Raw genomic sequence first — 21209 nt, 5'->3', positions numbered from 1 at the left:
AGAAATTTTTTCAAAGGAACATATGCAAATGGCTAATAGGTACGTGTCAAAATGTCCAACATCACTAATCACCAGGCAAATGCAAATCAAAACCACAATGAGATATCACCTCACTCCGGTTAGAATGGCCATTACCAAAAGGACAAAAGGTAACAAGAGCTGGTGATGACGTGGAGAATTTATCACCACCATACCTATCCTACAAAGGGAGTTTTTCAAACTGACATAGGAAGCACATGTTGTGGGGCCAGCGCAGTGGCGCAGCGAGTTAATGCCTTGGCCTGAAGTGCTGGCATCCCATATGGGTGCTGGTTCGAGACCCGTCTGCTCCACTTCCAGTCCAGCTCTCTGCTGTGGCCTGGGAAGGCAGAAAATGGCCCAAATCCATGGGCCCTTGCACCCGCATGGGAGACCCAGAGGAAGCTCCTGGCTCCTGGCTTCAGGTCAGTGCAGCTCCAGCAGTTGCGGCCAATTGGGAAGTGAACCATCGGATGGAACACCTCTTTCTCTCTCTCTCTGTAACTCTTTCAAATAAATAAATAAATAAATCTTTAAAAAAAAAAAAAAAAAAGAAGTACATGCTGTAGTATAGCAGGTTAAGTTGCTGCTTGGAAATGCCTGTACCCAATATCGAGTGCCAGCTACTCTGCTTCCAATCCAACTTCTTGTTAATATGACTGAAGGCAGCAGACGATGGAAGCCAGTCCTCACCACACAGAGCCTGCTGGCATCTTGATCCTGGACTTCCCAGCCTCCATAAACATTTGCTGTTTAAGGAGCAGGTATCTGTTATAGCGGTTCAGATGCCCACATCCTACATCAGAGTGCCTAGGTTTAATGCCCAGCCGCAGTGCCTGACTCCATCTTACTGCCAATGCAAACCCTGAAGAGGCAGCACTGATGGCTCCAGTACTTGGGTTCTGCCACCCATGTGGGAGATCTGCATTGAATTTCCAACTCTGGTTCCGGCCCAGCCCGAACCTGGACATTGCAGGCATCTGGGGAGTGAACCAGCAGATACAAACTCCCTGTCTCCCTCTCTCTGTGTCTCTGTCTCTGAAGTTAATATTAATGATAAACTTTTTTTTAACTACTCAGCTTAACAGCCTTGAAACCAGTCATCCATGTGCATCTCCAGGTATTAGAGTTTGTGTTTAAAGTAGAAGAAAGGGCTGGCCCCGTGGCTCACTTGATTAATCCTCTGCCTGCGGAGGAAATGATTTCTATAAAAATTGGAGGCCAGGCCGGCGCCGCGGCTCACTAGGCTAATCCTCCGCCTAGCGGCGCCGGCACACCGGGTTCTAGTCCCGGTTGGGGCGCCGGATTCTGTCCCGGTTGCCCCTCTTCCAGGCCAGCCCTCTGCTGTGGCCAGGGAGTGCAGTGGAGGATGGCCCAGGTGCTTGGGCCCTGCACCCCATGGGAGACCAGGAAAAGCACCTGGCTCCTGGCTCCTGCCATCGGATCAGCGCGGTGCGCCGGCCGCAGCGCGCCAGCCGCGGCGGCCATTGGAGGGTGAACCAACGGCAAGGGAAGACCTTTCTCTCTGTCTCTCTCTCACTGTCCACTCTGCCTGTCAAAAAATAAAAAAAATAAAAAAAAAATTGGAGGCCAGTGCTGTGGTGTAGCAGGTAAAGCCACTGCCTGCAGTGCCAGCATCCCATATCGGCACCAGTTCAAGATCCGGATGCTCTACTTCCCAACCAGCTCTCTGCTATGGCCTGGGAAAGCAGTGGGGCCCCTGCACCCACATGGGAGACCCAGAAGAAGTTCCTGGCTCCTGGCTTCAGATCAGCACAGCTCTGGCCATTGTGGCCATTTGGGGAGTGAACCAATGGATGGAAGCTCCCTCTCTCTCTCTGCCTCTCTGTAACTCTGTCATTCAAATAAATAAATCTTAAGGAAAAAAAAGTCAAGAAGTTGGAATAAGGGAAACAGCTGGCCTGGGAAGTAAATACAGTGTGTGGCAAAGGGTTGTTGGTAAAGTTTTATCCTTAATCTGGGTGGTTATTACAAAGGGTTCTCTCTTTATAGTTCACTGAGTTCATCTGCTTGCTTGCTTATTTACCAGTCTGGAAAGCACTGAATTAGAGCAGGTGCAGAAGCCGAGGCGGCAGGGCTGCTTGCTGAGTGAACCAAATGCACTTGATTTACCCAGGGCTGCTGAGAGCCTGGCTGCGTGCAGGACGCAGCTGACCCGCGTGTCCTTGAAATACTCAATGTGTCTGTTCTGTTCTATCACACTTCATTCCAAAGAGGGTTTGCAGCAGACTAAAACAAAACACAGTGGAAAGGGAGACATTCACCGCAAAATCAGCTGTTAGAGGGGCAGAGAAATAGATGGTCCCAGGCAAGCCGAAATTTATAAAACATGTTCACACCCACCTTCTCGGCAACATCTGCTGCACAGTGTTGCTCTTCTGCTGCTATGGCTGACCGAGGCCACCAATGCCTCCGCTAAAGCATGTAACTGAGTGCTGGGCGCAGCACAACCACCACGCAGAGCCATGATCCGCTGGCCAGGGACACCCATCATCACACACAAGAAGGGTCACTTAACTGAATGGCTTGGGCACTGGTTCAGGTTGCCAGCACCCACAAGCTGAAAGTAAGTGAAGGAGGGGAAGCACTCCCAGGTTAACAATACTCCCCTGCCCCATTCCCCTGAGACTACGGCCCCCTCACAGTGAGGGCGGGGGAGAAGAGGTCTGTTAAGCATGGGCCACCAGGCTCTTTGGTTACGAGCACACTGTCGGTGACTTGGGCAGGCCACGCTCTGAGACACACTGCACTTGAAACGAGACATGCACTCACCTGTGTCACACAGCCTGGCAGTTGTGTTCAGGCCAGGAGTTTCTGCTTCTCACACCCAGGCATCACATTCCTAAGGTGTAAGTGTGCATGAGGAATGCCACGTACCAGTGATATGGCTCCAGCTTTTGTGCCTGCAGTATGTTCACTGATCCAGTCCGTATCTCCTGGGCACCTGCTCCAGGTCCTGTAATACTCATCAGCCCTTGGTCTCCCACTCTGGATTTGGGGCCCACAACTACACCCCTCCCCAGCTCAGACAGACTTTTGACTCTTTGCCACGCAGCCCTTCCAGCCCTCCATGCCTTTGCTCTGTTTTTTTTTTCTTTTGTTTTTTTTGTTTTTTTTTTTTTTTTTTTTGACAGGCAGAGTGGACAGTGAGAGAGAGAGAGACAGAGAGAAAGGTCTTCCTTTGCCGTTGGTTCACCCTCCAATGGCTGCCGCGGCCAGCGCACTGCGGCCGGCGCACCACGCTGATCCGATGGCAGGAGCCAGGAGCCAGGTGCTTTTCCTGGTCTCCCATGGGGTGCAGGGCCCAAGCACCTGGGCCATCCTCCACTGCACTCCTGGGCCACAGCAGAGAGCTGGCCTGGAAGAGGGGCAACCGGAACAGAATCCGGCGCCCCGACCGGGACTAGAACCCGGTGTGCCGGCGCCGCTAGGCGGAGGATTAGCCTAGTGAGCCGTGGCGTCGGCCTGACTGTTCTCTTGATACACAATGCCCACTTATCTAGCAACCCTCAACCCTGGGCAGCAGTCAAAATGCTCAAGGCCTTCACAGGTGTCATACACCCCTACAGCACTTGCCTCTGAGTTCCTGGAGGGCAAGTCTAGGTCTCGGTCATCTGTGCAGACCAGGAACCAGGGCAGGCCTTGACACAACAGAGCAACAACTGACACTACACACTCATATAAACCCGATACTGTTCTAGCCATGGCGAGGCATGTTAAGCGGGTTCTATGGCAGGTTCATGAAAAATGAATCTAAAAGATGCTTGCTTCAAGGCAAAAAACAAAACAAAATCCATCCCTATCAGAGATCTTCAAAAAACTCACGGAACATGTATACCATGAAAAATCTATGCATGGGTTTCTAATTTTTTTGCATCAAAATACACAATTTTTTTTAAGATTTATTTATTTATTTGAAAGAGTTACACAGAGAGAGAAGGAAAGGCAGAGAGAGAGAGAGAGAGAGGTCTTCCATCCACTGGTTCCCTCCCCAATTGGCCACAACGGCCAGAGCTGTGCCAATCCAAAGCCAGAAGCCAGGAGCTTCTTCCAGGTCTCCATATGGGTGCAGGGGTCCAAGGATTTGGGCCATCTTCCACTGCTTTCCCAGGTCATAGCAGAAAGCTGGATGGGACACAGAGCAGCCGGGACTCAGATCAGCGCCCATATGGTCTGCTGGTATTGCAGGTGGCAGCTTTACCCGCTACACCACAGCGCCAGCCCCTATACATGCATCTTTTAATTCCATTTTCCCACAGACTTTTTTTTTTTTGGAAGTCCCCTCAGAAATTCTCACTTATTCCTCACAACACTAGGACAAGCTCTGTCCCTGTCCCCACTGTATAGGTGAGTACACTGCAATTCATGGAAGTCAGGGCACTCTCGCTAGGTCACAGTAGCACAAGGATTCAGCTCTGCAGTCTATAATCTTCATCTACCAGCAATGAAGTCACTTCTTCAGATGTTTACTGCGCCCATAGCACGTGCCAGGTACTAAGTGAGCAGAGCAGGCCAAGTTCTACCCTCATACAACTTATACTGAGAATTAACAATTAGTATAGTGCTTGTGTCAAGAAGAAAAATAAAGAATAACCTACATAAGTAATGTGAGCAGCAGGAAGTGCAGATCTTTTCGAGGGGTCATAGCAGTTCTCGCTGAAAACATCTGAGCAGAAAGTCAAGCAAGGAGCAAGCTATCAAGAAAAAGCCACAAGCTTAAAGGGAGGCCATCCTGGAAACTACAAACTACTTATGGACTGTGTGGTCTTGGGCAAATGACTCAATTTCTCAGCTTCCATTTCCTCGCCTATAAAACTGGGATCATCTATACTTGCCTTATTGAGTTGAGAGGAAACAGAAGAGATGCAAGACCCTAAGGTATGGTCAGCTTAAGCCCAGGCGCACAGTATGCATACAAAGCTGAGTTCCAAGCTGCTCTTCCTGCCTGGCCAGGAGTCTCCTTTTTTGCTCCAGAGGATGCCCGCCTCCCTTCACTATGCCTCTCCCACCTCCTCGGGCAGAGGCTCACTCCCACCCGCTGCTGACAGATGCCACACTGCAGCCGTCCTCAGGCTTCCGATTCCAATTCCTTTTCTCACTTCCTGCCAAACCTTTTACCACCAGCACTCACCACCAGCCAAGCACAAAGGGACAAGAGACAGTCTCCATTACCTAGGAGCTCTGGGTCTAGGGAATAGGCCCAATGGGGAAACAGGCAGTGACAATCCAGAGGGGCCACATTAGGGAATGACTGGCTCTGCCCAGGAGGTCGAGGAAGACTTCACTGCAGGCGACTCCAAAGAAAACCTGAGCAGGAAGTGGATGAAGGGAAGGCACTCTAGACAGAGGGAACAGTACATGCAAAAGCAGAGAAGCTGGGCTGGCGCTGTGGTGTAGCAGGTAAAGCCACTGCCTGCACTACTGGCATCCCATATGAGCACTGGTTCCAGTCCCGGCTGCTCCACTTTTGATCCAGCTCTCTGCTATGGCCTGGGAAAGCAGTAGACAATGGCCCAAGTCCTTGGGCCCTGCACCCACGTGGGAGACCTGGAAGAAGCTACTGGCTTGTGACTTCGGATCAGTGCTGCTCCAGCAGCTGCAGCCAACTGGGGAGTGAACCAGCGGATGGAACACCTCTCTCTCTCACTCTGCCTCTCCTCTCTCTGTGTAACTCTTTCAAATAAATAATATTAAAAAAAAAAAAAAAGGCAGAGAAGCAAAAATGACAACACTGATTGGTTGGAGGTGCTCCACCAGATCATGCTATACTTTTGGAGCTTCCTGACAAAGCAGCAATCTTGGTTCCCAAAGCACTGACAAAGCTCTACAACCTGGCATCACTGGAACATCAAACACTTCTTTCAAGAGTTTTTTAGGGGGTCAGCATTGTGCATACAAGGTTAAGCTGCCATCTGTGGGTGGCATCCCACAATGGGTGCCGACTGAAGTCCTACCTGCTCCATTTCCAATTCAGCTCCCTGGTAACACCCCTGGGAAAGCAGCAGAGAATGACCTAAGTCCTTGGGCCCCTGCACCCACATGGGAGACCCAGATGAAGTGCCTAGCTCCTGGCTTCAGGCTGGCTCAGCCCTGCTCATTGTAGCCATTTGAGGAGTGAACCAGTGGATGGAAAATCTAACACTGCCTTTCAAATAAATAAGTAAATCTTTCAAATTAAAAAAAAAAAAAAAAAAAAGCTTTTCCTCCCCAAGGTAGACAGGGTCTCTTGTGTCCTATATTCTCATAATTGGTCTTCCTTACCCTCTCAGGAAGTAGTGCATAATGCCAATCAAGTGACAATCTTTACAACACTGGCCAGGCCTTGTGCCTTCTGTGCCTTAGTCTACTCCTCTATGTAGGAGGAAAATAATCTTTGTCTAATCGCTCTCAACTAGACACGAGTTAACAGCTCTGAGAGCTGCTGGCACTGCAAGGGAAAGGACCCAGGAGGTACCAGGCGTTCAGGGAATCCTGAGCAGCACAATAACCCTCAGTAGGTTGGTAGAGGGAGGTGGTGACATAGTCACAGCCTTCTCGGGTCTAACTGTGCCCTCCCCTATCCACTGCTCAAAACACCCCCCGAAAAGTCAGTATCCCACACAGTTTGTTTTCAGGTGTTTTATTAAGTGGGCCATACTGTAGCTGGTTTCTAAGTTGCAAAACAACATAAATTTAACAATAATAACACAGCCAGTTAGATTGTGACAAGCTTTTCCTTTCTTTAAAAAAGAAAAAAGAAAAAAGAAAAAACATACAATGGAGGGTTAAATAAATAATATGTTAAAAAAAAAAAAAGAAAAAGGTAAAGAAAAACTTGTTAAAACATGCTCATGTTTACTTCTGTGCAACTGTGTGCCAACAGGAAACGTGATTCTTAGCACGGTGACAGGTCCCAGCATGTCTCCTTCCCAAATAATACTGATAACAAAGAAAAGACATGGGACTGACTCATCAGTGCCTGCTCAGAGGCACACTAAAAATCCCTTTGACTGGAGCATGGGGCTTCCTGCTCAGCACACCTGGGTGTGGCCGTGAAAGCCAAATATCCTTAATAATGTTAATATAGAAAACATTAGTTTAAAAACGATGTGGAATGGCCTCATTCACGCCACTGAGCAAGGAAGTGGAACTACCCCGCACGCGGCGCCAGGCTCAGTCCAGGGAGGCCTCAGGCTCCCCGTACGTGGCCATGCAAGGGAGGGCACCAGCTTCAAAATAAGCGGCACCAGCCTCGCTCCCTCTCCATATCACTCTTTCACATGAAAGTGTGTAAAAAGTAAATCGGCAAATAAACTCTAAAATAGATTATTTGTTCCAAAAATCCTCTAGTTTTCTTTTTACATTGAGTGTACAGCTCCTCTCCGTCTCCTGCACAACTCTAGGAAGTCCCTCTGGGAAGGAGGGGCTGAGTTGCCAGATGAGTCTTTCTCCGTCCTGCTGATAGCTGGTGCTGGCAGGTCAGATATCGATGCCCTTGACAAGGGACGTCTCCAGCGTGATGTTGAACTCCTGCAATGTCTGCAGCACGCGGATGAGGGAATTGACAAGTGTGTGGTCTTTGATCAGCGCCACATCCTCATACATGTGTGCAGTGATGGGGCAGTCGGCCAGTAGAGCAATCCAGTGATGTAAGAGGTGATCTCTGGTGGGGTAGGAACAGCCCACGTGGGTCAGAGGAGCAAAGGACAAGAAAAAGAGACAGTTAGTGCAAGGCCAAGGGAGAAATACTGAACTAAGGCTGAAGCTGGAGAAGTGAACAGCCTCCTTTTCCTCCCTAATACAGCTCAGCAAAAAGGTCTTCCAGCACTTTAAAGCCTCCCACTGGCAGCCACCCAGCCCCAGGAACAACGACCCAATCAGATGCAGATGGGCCCTCTCATCTGCCAACTAGGTCTGCTCTTCCTCCCCTACCTGCCTCATACTCCGTGGGCAACTCCACTACCAATCAGACAGGAGACTGTAGGCAGCACTGCTCCATCCATCTCAACAGCCATCTTTCCCAGAGCACCACTCCTCCCCACAGCTACCACCACCAGGAATAATAGGCATCAACACTCACTTAGTGCATGTTGCACTCATGAGAAACTTAACCTTCATGACAACCCCACGATATGAGTAGGCACTGTTATTAAATTAGTGTACACAGAGATTAAGTAGTTTGTTCAAGATCGTACTGCTGTAAATGGCTGACCTGGGACATGAACCTAGTGAGTGTAGTTCTAGAGTCTGTTTTGTTTTGGGGGGCTTTGTTTGTTTATTACAAGAGGCAGAGAAAGAAAGAAACACAGACAAACAGATAGAAAGGGCTCCCATTTGCTGGTTCACTCCCCCAGATGCCCACAATGGCCAGGGCAGGGCCATAAAAGGAGAACATAAATCATTTCTTCTATGAAGGTAGCTGGGACCCAATTACTTGAGGCATCACCACTGCCTCCCAGGGTCTGTATTAGCAGGAAGCTGGAGTCAGGAGTTAGAGCTGGGAATAGAACCCAGCCATTCCAATGTGGGACATGGGCCTCTTAACTCTTAGGCTAAAAATCCATTCCTACAGTCTTGTTTTTAACTACTGTGCCAACTCCTTCCCTTTTGTGGCCTGAATAAACTGCAGCCTTGGGGCCAGCATTGTGGCTTACCGCCTGCAACTGTGACATCCCACATGGGTACCGATTCAAGCCCCGCTGTTCCACTTCTAATCCAGCTCCATGCTAATGTGTCTGGGAAAGTAGTGGAGGGTGGCCCAAGTGCTTGGGCCCTTGCACCCACATGGGAGACCCAGAGGAAGTTCCTGGTCCTAGTTCAGACTGGCCTAACTCCAGCCATTGTAGCCATTCAGGAAGTGAACCAGTGACAGAATATCTTTCTCTCCAGCTCTCTCTGTAACTCTGCCTTTCAAATAAATACATAAATAAATAAACCTGCTGCCTTAACTTTATCTGGGCTTCATGTCTCTCATCTGGTCTACTTGAATAGCCCCTCAACAACTGCATCACTGTATCACTTTGATGCATACCACCCATGACATAAAATTAACATTATTTCAGTTCCCTGATTAAACAATTTTTGTCATAATAGAAAAGCAATCTTTCTCTGTTCCAAGTCCCCAGAGCTCTTACCTGCCTTTCAACTGTTTCCTATTACTGGCCTTACTAAACATTCCACCTGTCATTTCCTTCCATTACTGGCTCACCTCAAACACCACTTCACCCTGGATCCTCTGATCCTTCTCCTCTGTATGTTCAGCACACCTTACGAATGGGCACTTCTTTTTTTAGTCTCTCAACGAATTTCCACCTCATATTGTATTTAAATTAGGACAAATGAACTTCTGAACAACAGACACCACGTTTCATTCTGCTTTCTTCCAATGACCTTCCATAAGGCCTGGCATGTTCAAATGTGCATTGAAGGAATATCAGATACACTCTGCTTCAAAATTTCCTAGTGAGGTAGTTTTGATCCTTCCCATCAAAGTGTGGCCCACTGTCCCCCAGTTACACTCACACTCTCCTCCATACTCCCATAGCACCCACACATACACAGGATACATGAAGGAAATTAAGGGCCCTCCACGAGGCCCTCCACGAACTCCTCTGCATAAGAGCACTTCCTCTTGCCCACCCCTGCACCATGTGAGACCTCTGGCACCACCTCCAAGGTTCACTGCTGCACACTCTAGGCCCTAGGGCTGTTAAGTACCTGGCTCCCAAGCACACCAGCATCTGGAATTTGCCATCTTTGCCGATGTTCCGGGGATTGTTGTTGATTGCAGTGACAAATCGGCAGAAGTTCCGGGCCCTTGTATGCCAGTTTTCCTCAGGTACTACTTCATTCTGCTCCAATGTCTCATAATAGGTTTGTGCTTTTTCTGTGAAGAGTAGAAAAATTTTCCAGTGACAAAGGTTCTTAAAACAGAATTGTCTGGGCCAGCGCCGTGGCTCACTTGGCTAATCCTCCGCCTGCGGCGCCAGGACACCAGGTTCTAGTCCTGGTTGGGGTGCCGGATTCTGTCCCGGTTGCTCCTCTTCCAGTCCAGCTCTCTGCTGTGGCCCGGGAAGGCAGTGGAGGATGGCCCAAGTGCTTGGGCCCTGCACCTGCATGGGAGACCAGGAGGAAGCACCTGGCTCCTGGCTTCAGATAGGTACAGTGCGACAGCCGTAGCGGCCATTTGGCGGGGGGGGGGGGGGGGGGGGGTGAACCAACGGAAAAGGAAGACCTTTCTCTCTGTCTCTCTCACTATCTAACTCTGCCTGTCAAAAAAACAAAATAAAACAAAAAACCAGACCTGTCTGGGGCCGGCACTGTGGCATAGCCAGGTAAAGCCACTAGCTCCAGTGCCGGCATCCCATATGAGCGCCGTTTTGTGTCCCAGCTGCTCCACTTCTGATCCAGCTCTCTGCTACGGCTTGGGAAGGCAGCAGAAGATGGCCCAAGACCTTGGGTCCCTGCACCCGCATAGGAGACCCAGAAGAAGCTCCTGGCTCCTGGCTTCGGATCAGCGTAGCTCCAGCTGTTGTGGCCAACTGGGGAGTGAACCAGGGGATGGAAGACCTCTCTGTCTCTCTCTGCCTTTCCTTCTTTCTCTGTGTAACCCTGATTTTCAAATGAATAAATAAATCTTAAAAAAAAAAAAAAAAAAAAAAAAAAAAAAAACCACAGACCTGTCTCTGGTGGTCCTGCAGTCACGTGGTATGGGCCTCTCCAAGTCCATGCAAGTAACTTAATGAGAATACCATGAATGTTTGGGTATCACTGGTCACATTTCCAAATGAACCTATGTTTTCTATGCTTATTTTTAAAATTTATTTTTATGTGACCCTTGACATAAAAATGGTCTTTTCCCTTGTCTGAATATATAAGAAAACTCCAAGGATGGTTTCTTGCATAAAAATTCTTCAACTGAGTACTACAGGGCTTGAGCTCCAATAATTGTAAACCAGCTTTTTGAATACAGAAGGAGAAAGTATGAGAACTCAGGACTAGCCCAGGCAAGGTAAGTGATAGCTAGAAAGAATCTTTTCTGTCTGTTCTCAGGAGAATCCAGGGCTCTTACCATTCCCTCAAGGAAAACCCGGGCAAACAACAATGGATCTAATCTGGGAGTCACCTGATTTGGATTCTGCACTGCAGCCCCAAGGGTCAGCACCCATGCTATGTTAGTGAATTCCACTATTTCTATGCATGCTCTTCCCACCCTCATGCCCGAGCCCAACTCACCCAGAAAATCCCAAATGAAGACATTTTTGAAGAGCCGTGGTGATTTAAATCCATGCTGGAAAGCCTGTTCCAGGGCCGAGACAAGGCCACACTCTCCACAAAGCAATAGTGTCAGACTGCCTCGCTGGGTAAGGAAAAAAGGGAGAGCACCAGGCTTGTCTCAGCCAAGCTGCACCATACACCAATGCACACCCAAACCCTCAGTCCAGAGCTGAAAGGGCAGCAAGAAAACTGCAGGGACCACGTAGCACAGTGGTAGCTCAAAGCAGCTCCCAGTGACAAGCTGTGAAGTGAACGGACGAGTAACTAGATGATGGATCTGGGACACACACAGGAAGAATCCCCATCAGGAACACAAAGTTAGTAAGGTCACTGTTCAGAGGCCTAGGAAATCCAGCAGAGGACAGGAACAGGCACTGCTCACTGGGGCCCAAGGGACTGGGTCATCAGTGTAGAGGGAAAACAGCAACCCAAGGCAAAGACACCCACCAACCCCTGCTTAGCAGGGAGTTTGTTTGTTCTCAAGTAGCTGAGGTACACACATTACAAGTCTGTGGGCTGTCCATGCTCGTGGGCCTGGAAGAGCACAATGAGATATCCAAGAAAACAATGTAAGGCCCTGGAGTGGAGGGCAGGAAGGCTCACCTCTTTCTCAGGCTTATGAAAGTGCTTCACAATGCCATTCACTGCCTCCCCGATGGACTCCTGGATCTGCCCAGTGTTCAGCTCTGATAAAAAATCAAGCAGACATCCCTAACCAATCTGATAGGCTAACAGGACTCAACTAACTGCAGGAGACTGGGGGCATAGGGAGGGCTCATGGGTGGGGCAGGGCTGCTGCACCCTGGGAAATAAAGGCTTTTCCCTACCCAACTAACTTGTCCCAAATTTTTGGGGGGAAAATGAAAAGCCAGTAACTTAAGAGATCTGCCTCTGATTGATGCTGGTAAAGTTTAATTTCAATTTTACCCTGGAATTTTAGGCAACTAAAATAGGGACAATACTTGACTGGGAAGCCCAGGAACCAGGCAGAAGGCCAATAAGCAGACTCCTCTCCTCTACAGGATCAAACATAATCGAAGCACCAGGCTTGGCTGCATGAGCTCTCCTCTCCATCCTGGCCTCCAAGGAGAGTGTCAAATGCCTGTGGCATTTTGCAAGCAGAGGTGGTTCCTGAGGCAGCCGCACAGGCTGTGATCTGGACTCCCATTCAAAGGTTCACAGAGATCTGCCCATTCTCAGGCTATGTGGCTGGAGGGCCCAGCCCTTATCCCACTTACTGGGCTTATTATTGGGCGAGATGGTAACAAGCCTCCTGATGACGCTGGGGGACTGCTGCAGCGGCGGGGTCCGGCATGGCCTCTCATCCACCTCGGGCTGACATGTGAGCAGCTCCCCAACCAGGATCCTCTCCAGGCTTCCGTCATCCATGCCCTTTCCCAACCAGCGGCCACAAGGGAACCTGAAAGTCAGGCAATGGCCTGTCAGAGCTGCTAGGTCCTCCAGTGCCCTTCCAGCAAAAGCCACCAACAAAGGCCATCCCTGGGGACAGGCTCTGAAACCAGACTGTAGAATTCCTCATGGCTCTGTTTGTCCCACCGTATGCCATTACAATCATTACATGAGTGTCATGGGTGGCCTGGACCTGTGTCCAGCAATACTGTACACCTTCACTTGGAATTTCTTTTCAGGTGCAAGAAGTCACCTGAGCACATCACAGCCTGAAGGGTCTCCTTGAGAACCCCACAGGAGCAAGCAGCAAAGACAGTTCCTGGAGGCACACTCTGCCCCCCATGTCAAAGCACAGCTGAGGGAACACTTACTTATAGGTATGTCCTGTGATCTCATTCCTGACCAGCACGTACTCCACCAGCCATTTAGCATAGAGTCCTGAGTTATCATGGCCAATCTGTACAGTTGTGAGCTTCCCCAAGTTCTGGCACTGAGTGAGAACAGAGAGGATGGGATAGGTCAGGAAAACAGGAGAAAGGAGCCACAGTCCTTGGAGGCACCATAGCAGCTGCGGGACACAGCTCATGGCTCAGCACTATCCGATAAGCTGCCCATGGCTGAGAAAGAAAATGCTGCTACATGGAGAAAGAATAGTGTCTATGAGCAGGATGCTCTGGCAGAGGGTTCCATGATCTCTGGGCTCAGGAACCAAAGAATTTTTGTAGAGGAAGGTATGGAAGTCCGAACATGTAAGTGTCTTCCAGTCAGAGACTACGCAGCCAGGGCAGGCTTCCCCTCCTCAGGGATAAGCCTTGGCTCCAGCCCCAGATCATCTCAGGACAGGTGAGCTATGCTGATGCATGACACTGTACAAAGAATAAGGCCTCAATAAAACCCTGCAGAAAACTCCCCAAAGCTACTGTTGCAAAATCAAATCCCCATACAGCCTGAGGGTGTAGCCTCCAGCAACACATACCTCAAATGTCATCTCTAGCACATTCCTGGGAATCTGCAGGATCTGTGTCTCACCCAGTTCTCCCGAGATACAAATCCATGGGTTGGCGGTAAACATGGATCCCCCCAACTTCTTGCTCGGTACTATCAGAATGTGGTATGGGATCACTGTTAAGAGAAAACCACAAAGGTACTGAGGGGATCAGGAATCCCTCCTATACCTAATGGGACCCTGACTTGCCCCAGGCATTCTGGTATTATTATGGCTGCTGCTGCCCTGGCCCCAGAAAAGCCCTGGCAGAGCAGGGCCCAGGACTTAGGCCCTGGCTGGCTTAGAATACCAACCACTCCCTCCATCCCAATCTTTCTCTTCCCAGGGTTACCATCCAAACATCAAAGATCAAAGCTCATTTTCAGGCTCAGAACTAAGTGAACTTGTTCTTAAAACAATATTACCAACTCATGACTTGTACTGAATTGTTTGTCAGATCACTCTTCAACCTACCATAAACCCTAATGACAATCACAACAATCTTAGGAGAGGTCACACAGGTAGTGTGACTGTTCCAAGGCACAGGGAGGGAAACAAGTGGCCTCAGGCCTTCTAAATTCATGTCCAGAGCTACCACTCTGAAGCTCATAGCCTTAGTTTCTGAGAGGGAGTATACAGTGTTAGAATGAAACAAGAGTCTGTGCTACTGAGGAACTGGTCGAAGAACTAGCCAGGGGTCAAGTTCAGACTTGTGGCGAATCTGACATCAAAGGAAGATGAGAATGGAAGAGCCTTAGACCATATAAAATCCCCTTTCTCAATATGCAAAATACGGAAAGTGAGGCCTCACAAACAGTGAGTTGGGGAAGAGCCGGGTCTGGACTCAAACTTGCCATCTGGAGTTCTTTCTGCTACTTCAGGAAGAGCTCTTTTTCCCTTTGGCCTGATCGGAAACCTTTTGTGATGCCCTTGGAAACCTTTTGTTTGACACTCTGAGGTCAAAACAAAACGGACATTGCTTGTAGGAATGCAGGGAAGTGAACCATACCACCCCACCAACTTCACTCTTCTTTCATGGTCTCAGGCTTCCAGAGCAGTGCCTAGGATGACACTGACAACACCAGGCCAGGAGGACCAAGCCCCTGTGTTCAGAATGAATAAGAAGTTTCACAGAAAACACAAGGCAAGGGCACCTGTCACCTCACAGAAGCAGAGGCAAATATATATAGAAAATGTAAGGCACACTCTTCTTTCTTTAAAAAGGGAACAGTGAGTGAGCCTTAAGTAGGTTCATGAAGACCCCTTAAGAAGGGCAGTGGGGCGGGCAGGGCTACTCACGGATAGTTGTGAAGACATTGGTGAAGCAAAAGTAATCGACGGCATTGAAAGAGAGGAGGTGATAGAGGAACTGCTCCTTCTCGTCATCACAGCGCAGAAAGGCATAGCGCTTGTACAACTTTCTGTTGGAGAGGAGGCAACACATCAGTCTCCCAGTTAAAAGGAAGGCAAAGAAGCTACAACACTCAATTCTGGAAAGAGACAAGAGAAGCTTAAGATCTTATGCTCCAATTCCCTCAGGGCCACCCTGTAAAGGAACAAAGCTAGCTACTCTATTTAACAGAAGACCAGACAGAAAATGACTTAAGCCACCACAGGAACAAGGAAAATCAACACTATATGAAGGTTGATTTTGCTATAATGTCAGGTGTCAGGGGTCATGCAATCTCCTGTCCTAAACTGAGGGCTGAACTTAAATTTCATCAGGAATGACATGGATCCACCCAATCTCCTAGTGAGGGTGTCACCCTGTGTATGGTGTGTGAGTAGCAATGATTAGAGGTCTGTGACCACCACTCATTACAAGGCCTACTCTTGAACCCTTGGCAGGCCTGAAGGCCAGAAGACAAAAAAAAAAAAAAAAAAAAAAAAAAACTGGACGTACCCCACAGCAGCTCCTGAGGTGATAAAGGACAGTCCTCAGCTCCCGCCTTTGATCCAGGTCACAGGCAATGAAAAGCTGTGCAATCACCCTTCCCATCTTTCCAAACTTTGTCCCTGTATTCCCTGCATCCTACCAAAGACCAACTCCTTTGCCTGACATCTCAGGCCTTCTGCACCTCAAAGCAATGATACCTTCCCCTAAAAAAGGGGACATCAAGAGTCAAATATGAAGGTCCCTATGAGAGAAATATGCACATACAGGAACAAAAGAAGGCAACTATGCTGCTTGCCTGGATAGCATTACTGTGGCCAGAAAGGAATTTGGTTCAATAGATCTACAAGGTCCCACCTAGACAGGCTGGCTAAGATAATTCAAAGATTATTCACCAACTGAGGCCTCTTACAGAGAAGTGTTAGACAGGGAAGGACCTACCCTCAAATATAATCTATGTGAATAAATCAGGTAAAGGCCGTGGTATGAGAGTGTCCATGATTCCCAAATCAAAGGCTCTGGGAATTTAAAAAGCCATAAACAAATGGTACTGGAAGGCCTTCCAGAACAAGAGGGGTCTGAGGGACAGGACATATTTAGACAAGTGTTGTACAGGATGATGGTCAGGTATGGAAACCAGTTTAGCTGGAGCTGAAGACTCAGGGAAGTGATCAGTTAACAATAGAGGCTGAGAAGTTTGGAGTCAAGGAAGGAAGGCATTAAATTTTCAGGCTAAATGGTTTGCAATTTGTCCTGTGAACAATAGGTTTCTGTAATTTACCCCAGAGATAAAGGAGAGCCACAACCAACTTCAGGAGATTTAAATTTAGTGAAGGTGAGAGATGAAAGGAGAATGAGGATTAAGCCAAGACAGAGTGACAAAAACATAAGGAGACAGGTGGGGCAGAAACTAAAGACTTTAAATCTGTATGTAGGAGATAAAGCAAAGAAAGGAGTAAAAAATGACTCCAGATTTTACATGTAGGTCGGAAGAAAGAATGGGAGGGTAGACATTTAGAGAGAACAATGATGGCATTAACAAAAAGTCTGGGAGAAAAGTAGTTACGGTAAAGATTCTGTGAGGTCTGCTTTTGTTCTCTCTGAGCTACAGGTAAAATATCTGAATGCAACTAAGTGCAAGCCTGAGGCTCAGAAGAAAGGTCAGAGCTAGAGCTTCATATGTGGGAGTCACCTGCTCAGCAGTGACAGAAGTCATGAAAATGAGTGAGATCACAGGTGAGAGAGAGAGGGAGAAGAAGACAAAGACAAAGAAAATGCATGCGCACAGAGAATGGAGGACTGTGGAAGGCAACACCTGGAAAGGGTTACAGGGGAAGGTAAACAAGATGGTAGAGGTCGTGGCAGCCATACAAAGTGAGTTCAAGTGAAGTGGACACTATGCAGTACTAGTCATGGCAGAGAGATCAAAGAAAAGAACTTCAAGGCTCCCTCTACAGGAGTTACCTAATTTCTCCCTTTAGATTTTATAATTCATTGAGTCCCATAAATCTATGTCCTCCTTACCTTGACTCCTCCCTACCCCGTCTCCAAGGTGCTAACAGTGTTGGGGACTAACTGGAAATCCCAGAGATTCAGGAACATTCTATCAGGACATCCTTTCCCGAGGCTGTCCTACTAGGCGCCAGGCAACAAGCTCAGCACTAGGAAAACCACATGATTCATGCTCTCACATAGAGTGAACTTTAATACGTGGCAAGCACATAGATTAGGATAACACAGCACCTTGGTGGTAAGCAGGGATGAACAAATGCTCTAACAACTGTTGTGCATCTGTGGTGGAGAAATAGACCACATCACCAGGGAGTCCAGGAAACTTTGGCAACAGAACATTTGCCTAGACCCCGAAGGAATTTACCAGGTGGACAGAGGACAGAGACAGGGTCAGCAGGCAAGAAAGGGCAGAAGGCATCCTGAGAAGGGTGAGGGGCACAGTGTGACTGGAGAAGGATAAGTGAAGACCAGATGGAGGGGTAGGTGGCTTTGATTAAATTCCTCTTTCTCTCTCCCTACACCTCATCCAAAGTGTAATTTGTGGCAGCAAAACTCTCCTCATTTTCCACTCACTGAAGTAGGACAGAGGTCAGAATATCAGGTGAGGAGTTAAAAATTACTGAGTAAAGTCTAAACATATCATCTCTAAAGGCTTTCAGTTCAAAGAAACCAAGATTAGCTTCTCCACCAAGGTCATGCCCTTGACCCTAGATCGACCCATGTCTTGACCTTCATAAAGTTCTTAAGTTTGACCCCCTCTTAATTGCCTCTCTGCCTCATCCTCCTGACTACAGTCTCTCCTAATAACCACTGTGGCTCAAAAACAAAACAAAACAAAAAAAACAAAAACAAAAACAAAAACAAAACGATGCCTGCCCTGTCAGGCCTTGGAGTCCACATAGCTACAGCAAGTGGTATTTCCAGGACACAAGACGGTTCTCTAGATTCTGATGTGCAACATGTCCCTTCTAAACTCTGGACTTACATGTTCACTTGCTCTCTTTCAGTTCTCCTCCAAGTCTCCAAATTTTCTTCCTAAACCTTTCTGTTCCTTTAGAGAATCAAACTGAAACACTAAGAATTGAGATTTCCTGTGGTAAGAGTTTGGCACAGGGGTTAAAACACCACTTCAGATGCCAGAAAACCAAACCAGAGTGCCTCTTTGGAGTCTTGGCTCTACTTCTTATCCAACTTCCTGCTAATGCACATCCTAGGAGGCAGCAGGTGATGGCTCAAGTGGTTGAGTACCTGCCACCCATTCAGAAACCATGATGGGAGCTCCTGGCATTGGCCTGGCCCAGCCCAGCTGTTGCAGGTATTTGAGGAATGAAATGGAATCTCTCACTCTTTGTCTATGTACCTCTGCCTTTCAAGTGAACAACAACAACAAAAAAGCAAACACAAAAATAAAGATAAAAATTGTTTTTAAAACAACAAGGCCAGCATTGTGGTATGGCAGGTTAAGCCACTGTCTGGGACACTGGCATCCCACAAGGGTACCAGTTTACATCCTAGCTGTCAAAATACTTATCCAGCTCCCTGCTAATGTGCCTGAGAAAGTAGCAGAGGATGGCCCAAGTACATGGGTCCCTGCCACCCATGTGGAAAACCAGGATGGAGTGCCAGGCTCCTGGCTTCAAACTGGCCCAGCCACAGCCACAGCCTCAGTGGTCACAGCCATGGGGCAATGAACCAACAGATGGAAGATTTTCTCTCTTTGTCTCTCCCTCTCTGTAACTCTACCTTTCAAACAAGTAAATCTTTTTTTAAAAAAATAAAAAGAACAATGACTGCTTCTTAATTTCTCAAGTCAGCTCTCTAATCCGTCAAAGTTCTAAATCTGGTTTCTTACTACAGTTCACACACACACAAACTTTATATTTAACTCTGCATAAAATCAGATCTGTAGGTTTAATCAAACAGCTTACATAAAATTTTCCCAAGGTCCACTTCTCTGATTTATCATCCACAGAGAAATCACATAATAAAAGCTATAAAAGGATAATACAAAGAGATAAGTACAAAAAATCTTTTTATTAAGATTTTTATTTATTTGAAAGGGAGAGTTACAGAGTGGCAAAGGCAGAGAGAGAAAGAGGGAGAGAGGGAGAGGGAGAGAGGGAGGGAGAGGGAGACAGAGAGAGAGGAAGGTTTTCTGTCTGCTGGTTCACTCCCCAGAGGGCCACAATGGCTGGAGCTGTGCTGATCAGAAGCCAAGAGCCAGGAGCTTCCTCCTGGTCCCCCACACAGGTGCAGGGGCACAAGCACGTAGGCTATCTTCCACTGCCTTCCCAAGTGCATTAGCAGAGAGCTGAATCAGAAGCGGAGCAGCAGGGACTTGAACCAGTGCCCATATGGGATGCCGGTGCAGCAGGCTGGGGTTCTAACCTGCTGCACCACAGCACCAGTCCCACCTACAAAAATCTTAACCCAAAAAAATCCCACCATATTTGTCAGTGAAGAAAAAGCCAATCAAATTCCACATAAGAAAAGACAGAAAGGTGGTAGGAATGGAGGGAGACAGCCTACAAGAGTTATCTGAAAGCCCTGGTAATCTCTACAGCTTCTCAGGCAACGGCCAGAGAGGAGGAAGCAATTGTTTGCTTTGGGCTAAGCGCTGGGCTTCATGGAGAACAAAAGGGATACAGCAAAATCTCAGAAGTTTCCTTTTTTTCTTTTTAAGATTTATTTATTTACTTAAAAAGCAGAGAAAGAGACAGAGAGAGAGAATAGAGAGACATCTTCCATCCACTGGTTCGTTCCCCATATAAACGGCTGCAACTGCCAGGTCTGGGCCAGACTGAAGTCAGGATCCTAGAACTCTATCCAGGTCTCTTATGTGGGTGGCAGGGACCCAAGCACTTGGGCCATCCTTCACTGTTTCCTATGTCGCACCAGCATGGAGCTGGAGTGGAAGCAGAGCAGCCTGCCATGAGTCAATGTTCATACGGAATGCCAGCATCTTGCAGCAGCTTGCCCCACTGCACCACAATGCCAGCTCCAGAAGTTTCCTTTTAATTCTCCACTCCTTTGCTCACCAGGACAGGAATGAGACAGAGGATATGCATCATGTTCAGGAAGTATGAATGTCACCTGAATGCACTCTTTAGGAAAGCTACTTTTGGGCATACAGGTTGAGGAAAGGGAAAGCAGATATAGCAAAAAATAGTTTTCTATAGATCAAAAGAGGAGAAGAAAACTGCATACACAATTTGACTGCAGGTGGATGTTACAGCAATGTCACATTGAATACTCCCCCTTCCCAGACAGTTTCTAGTTCCTCCCCATCAGTCCTGAAAGCCTCATTCTATTCCAGGTGAGTAGGCTTACTTGGTGAGCTCGTGTTCTGACAGAAGTTGCTTCAAGTGTCTGGAAAGTAACTTTTTTTCCATGGAGAGTCGCACCCATGCTCTGGCCTTTCCCACGTCAGTCTTGATTTCCCCGATGTTCTGGATATGCCTAAAGAAGGAATGAGAAGCAGAGGATATGAAGCAACATGAACTCAATGCCAAAACCTCCCGGTAAAGCCAAGGGAGCCTGGTGCAGCAGCCCTAATGCATCCTGGAAAAGCCCGTGTCTCTTGTCCAAATTCTGAGTTCCCATATAGCACTGCCAGATATGCTCACTGTAGTTGGGGTGGGATGGGTAGGGAGAGGCAATATAACCCTCAAAAAGTCAGGCTAACCCTTCACCCTGGTATAGTCCTCCCAAAATGCCAGGAAACCCAACTCTACATATGCACCTCAAAGCAAAAGATCAATTAGGAGGGTTTCCTGGTTAACTGAGATGCTACCACAGCCACTAAAAGTCTGTTCTGCAAGGTGAACACCTAAGCAGCAACTGAATACAGGATTTTAGAGGCTTATTACATGTGAACCCAGACTGACCTCATATCCTGAATCAGAGAGATCCTCAGGGGAGACATGACTGCACTGGCATCAGACTTCCTCCGTTCTGAATCGAAAAATATTCCTAGAACAACAAAATTGGTCACATCCAAAGAGATGTGAATATCCGAACAACTAACTACCCTCCTTTATCTCAAATCATACATTTCCACAGGAAACAACTGATTACATTGGTAAATTTATATATCACTTCATAAATATTAGT

At 47.8% G+C, this 21209-nt stretch overlaps 1 protein-coding gene across 3 annotated transcripts in view; it reads right to left on the bottom strand.

The window, feature by feature from the left end:
• Nucleotides 1-6642: 6642 nt before the first annotated feature.
• Nucleotides 6643-21209, bottom strand: part of DENND5A (DENN domain containing 5A) — a 128568-nt gene continuing 114001 nt past the window's right edge. For all 3 annotated transcript variants that reach the window (XM_070073625.2, XM_070073626.2, XM_089329033.1), the window contains 10 exons: nt 20984-21068; nt 20427-20555; nt 14990-15111; nt 13682-13827; nt 13077-13195; nt 12534-12715; nt 11899-11981; nt 11254-11377; nt 9736-9904; nt 6643-7681 (listed from right to left, as the gene is read on the bottom strand). In XM_070073625.2, coding sequence (XP_069929726.1) covers nt 7498-7681; nt 9736-9904; nt 11254-11377; nt 11899-11981; nt 12534-12715; nt 13077-13195; nt 13682-13827; nt 14990-15111; nt 20427-20555; nt 20984-21068 — 1343 coding nt within the window. In that variant the 3' untranslated portion in view covers nt 6643-7497. The remainder of the gene's footprint in view (nt 7682-9735; nt 9905-11253; nt 11378-11898; nt 11982-12533; nt 12716-13076; nt 13196-13681; nt 13828-14989; nt 15112-20426; nt 20556-20983; nt 21069-21209) is intronic.

Source organism: Oryctolagus cuniculus, chromosome 1 (genome assembly GCF_051225735.1).
Source record: "Oryctolagus cuniculus isolate XC-2025 breed Fujian yellow rabbit chromosome 1, ASM5122573v1, whole genome shotgun sequence".
Taxonomy (NCBI): domain Eukaryota; kingdom Metazoa; phylum Chordata; class Mammalia; order Lagomorpha; family Leporidae; genus Oryctolagus; species Oryctolagus cuniculus.
Note: the sequence above shows the minus strand (reverse complement) of the source record. Positions and strands in the feature narration are given on the sequence as shown.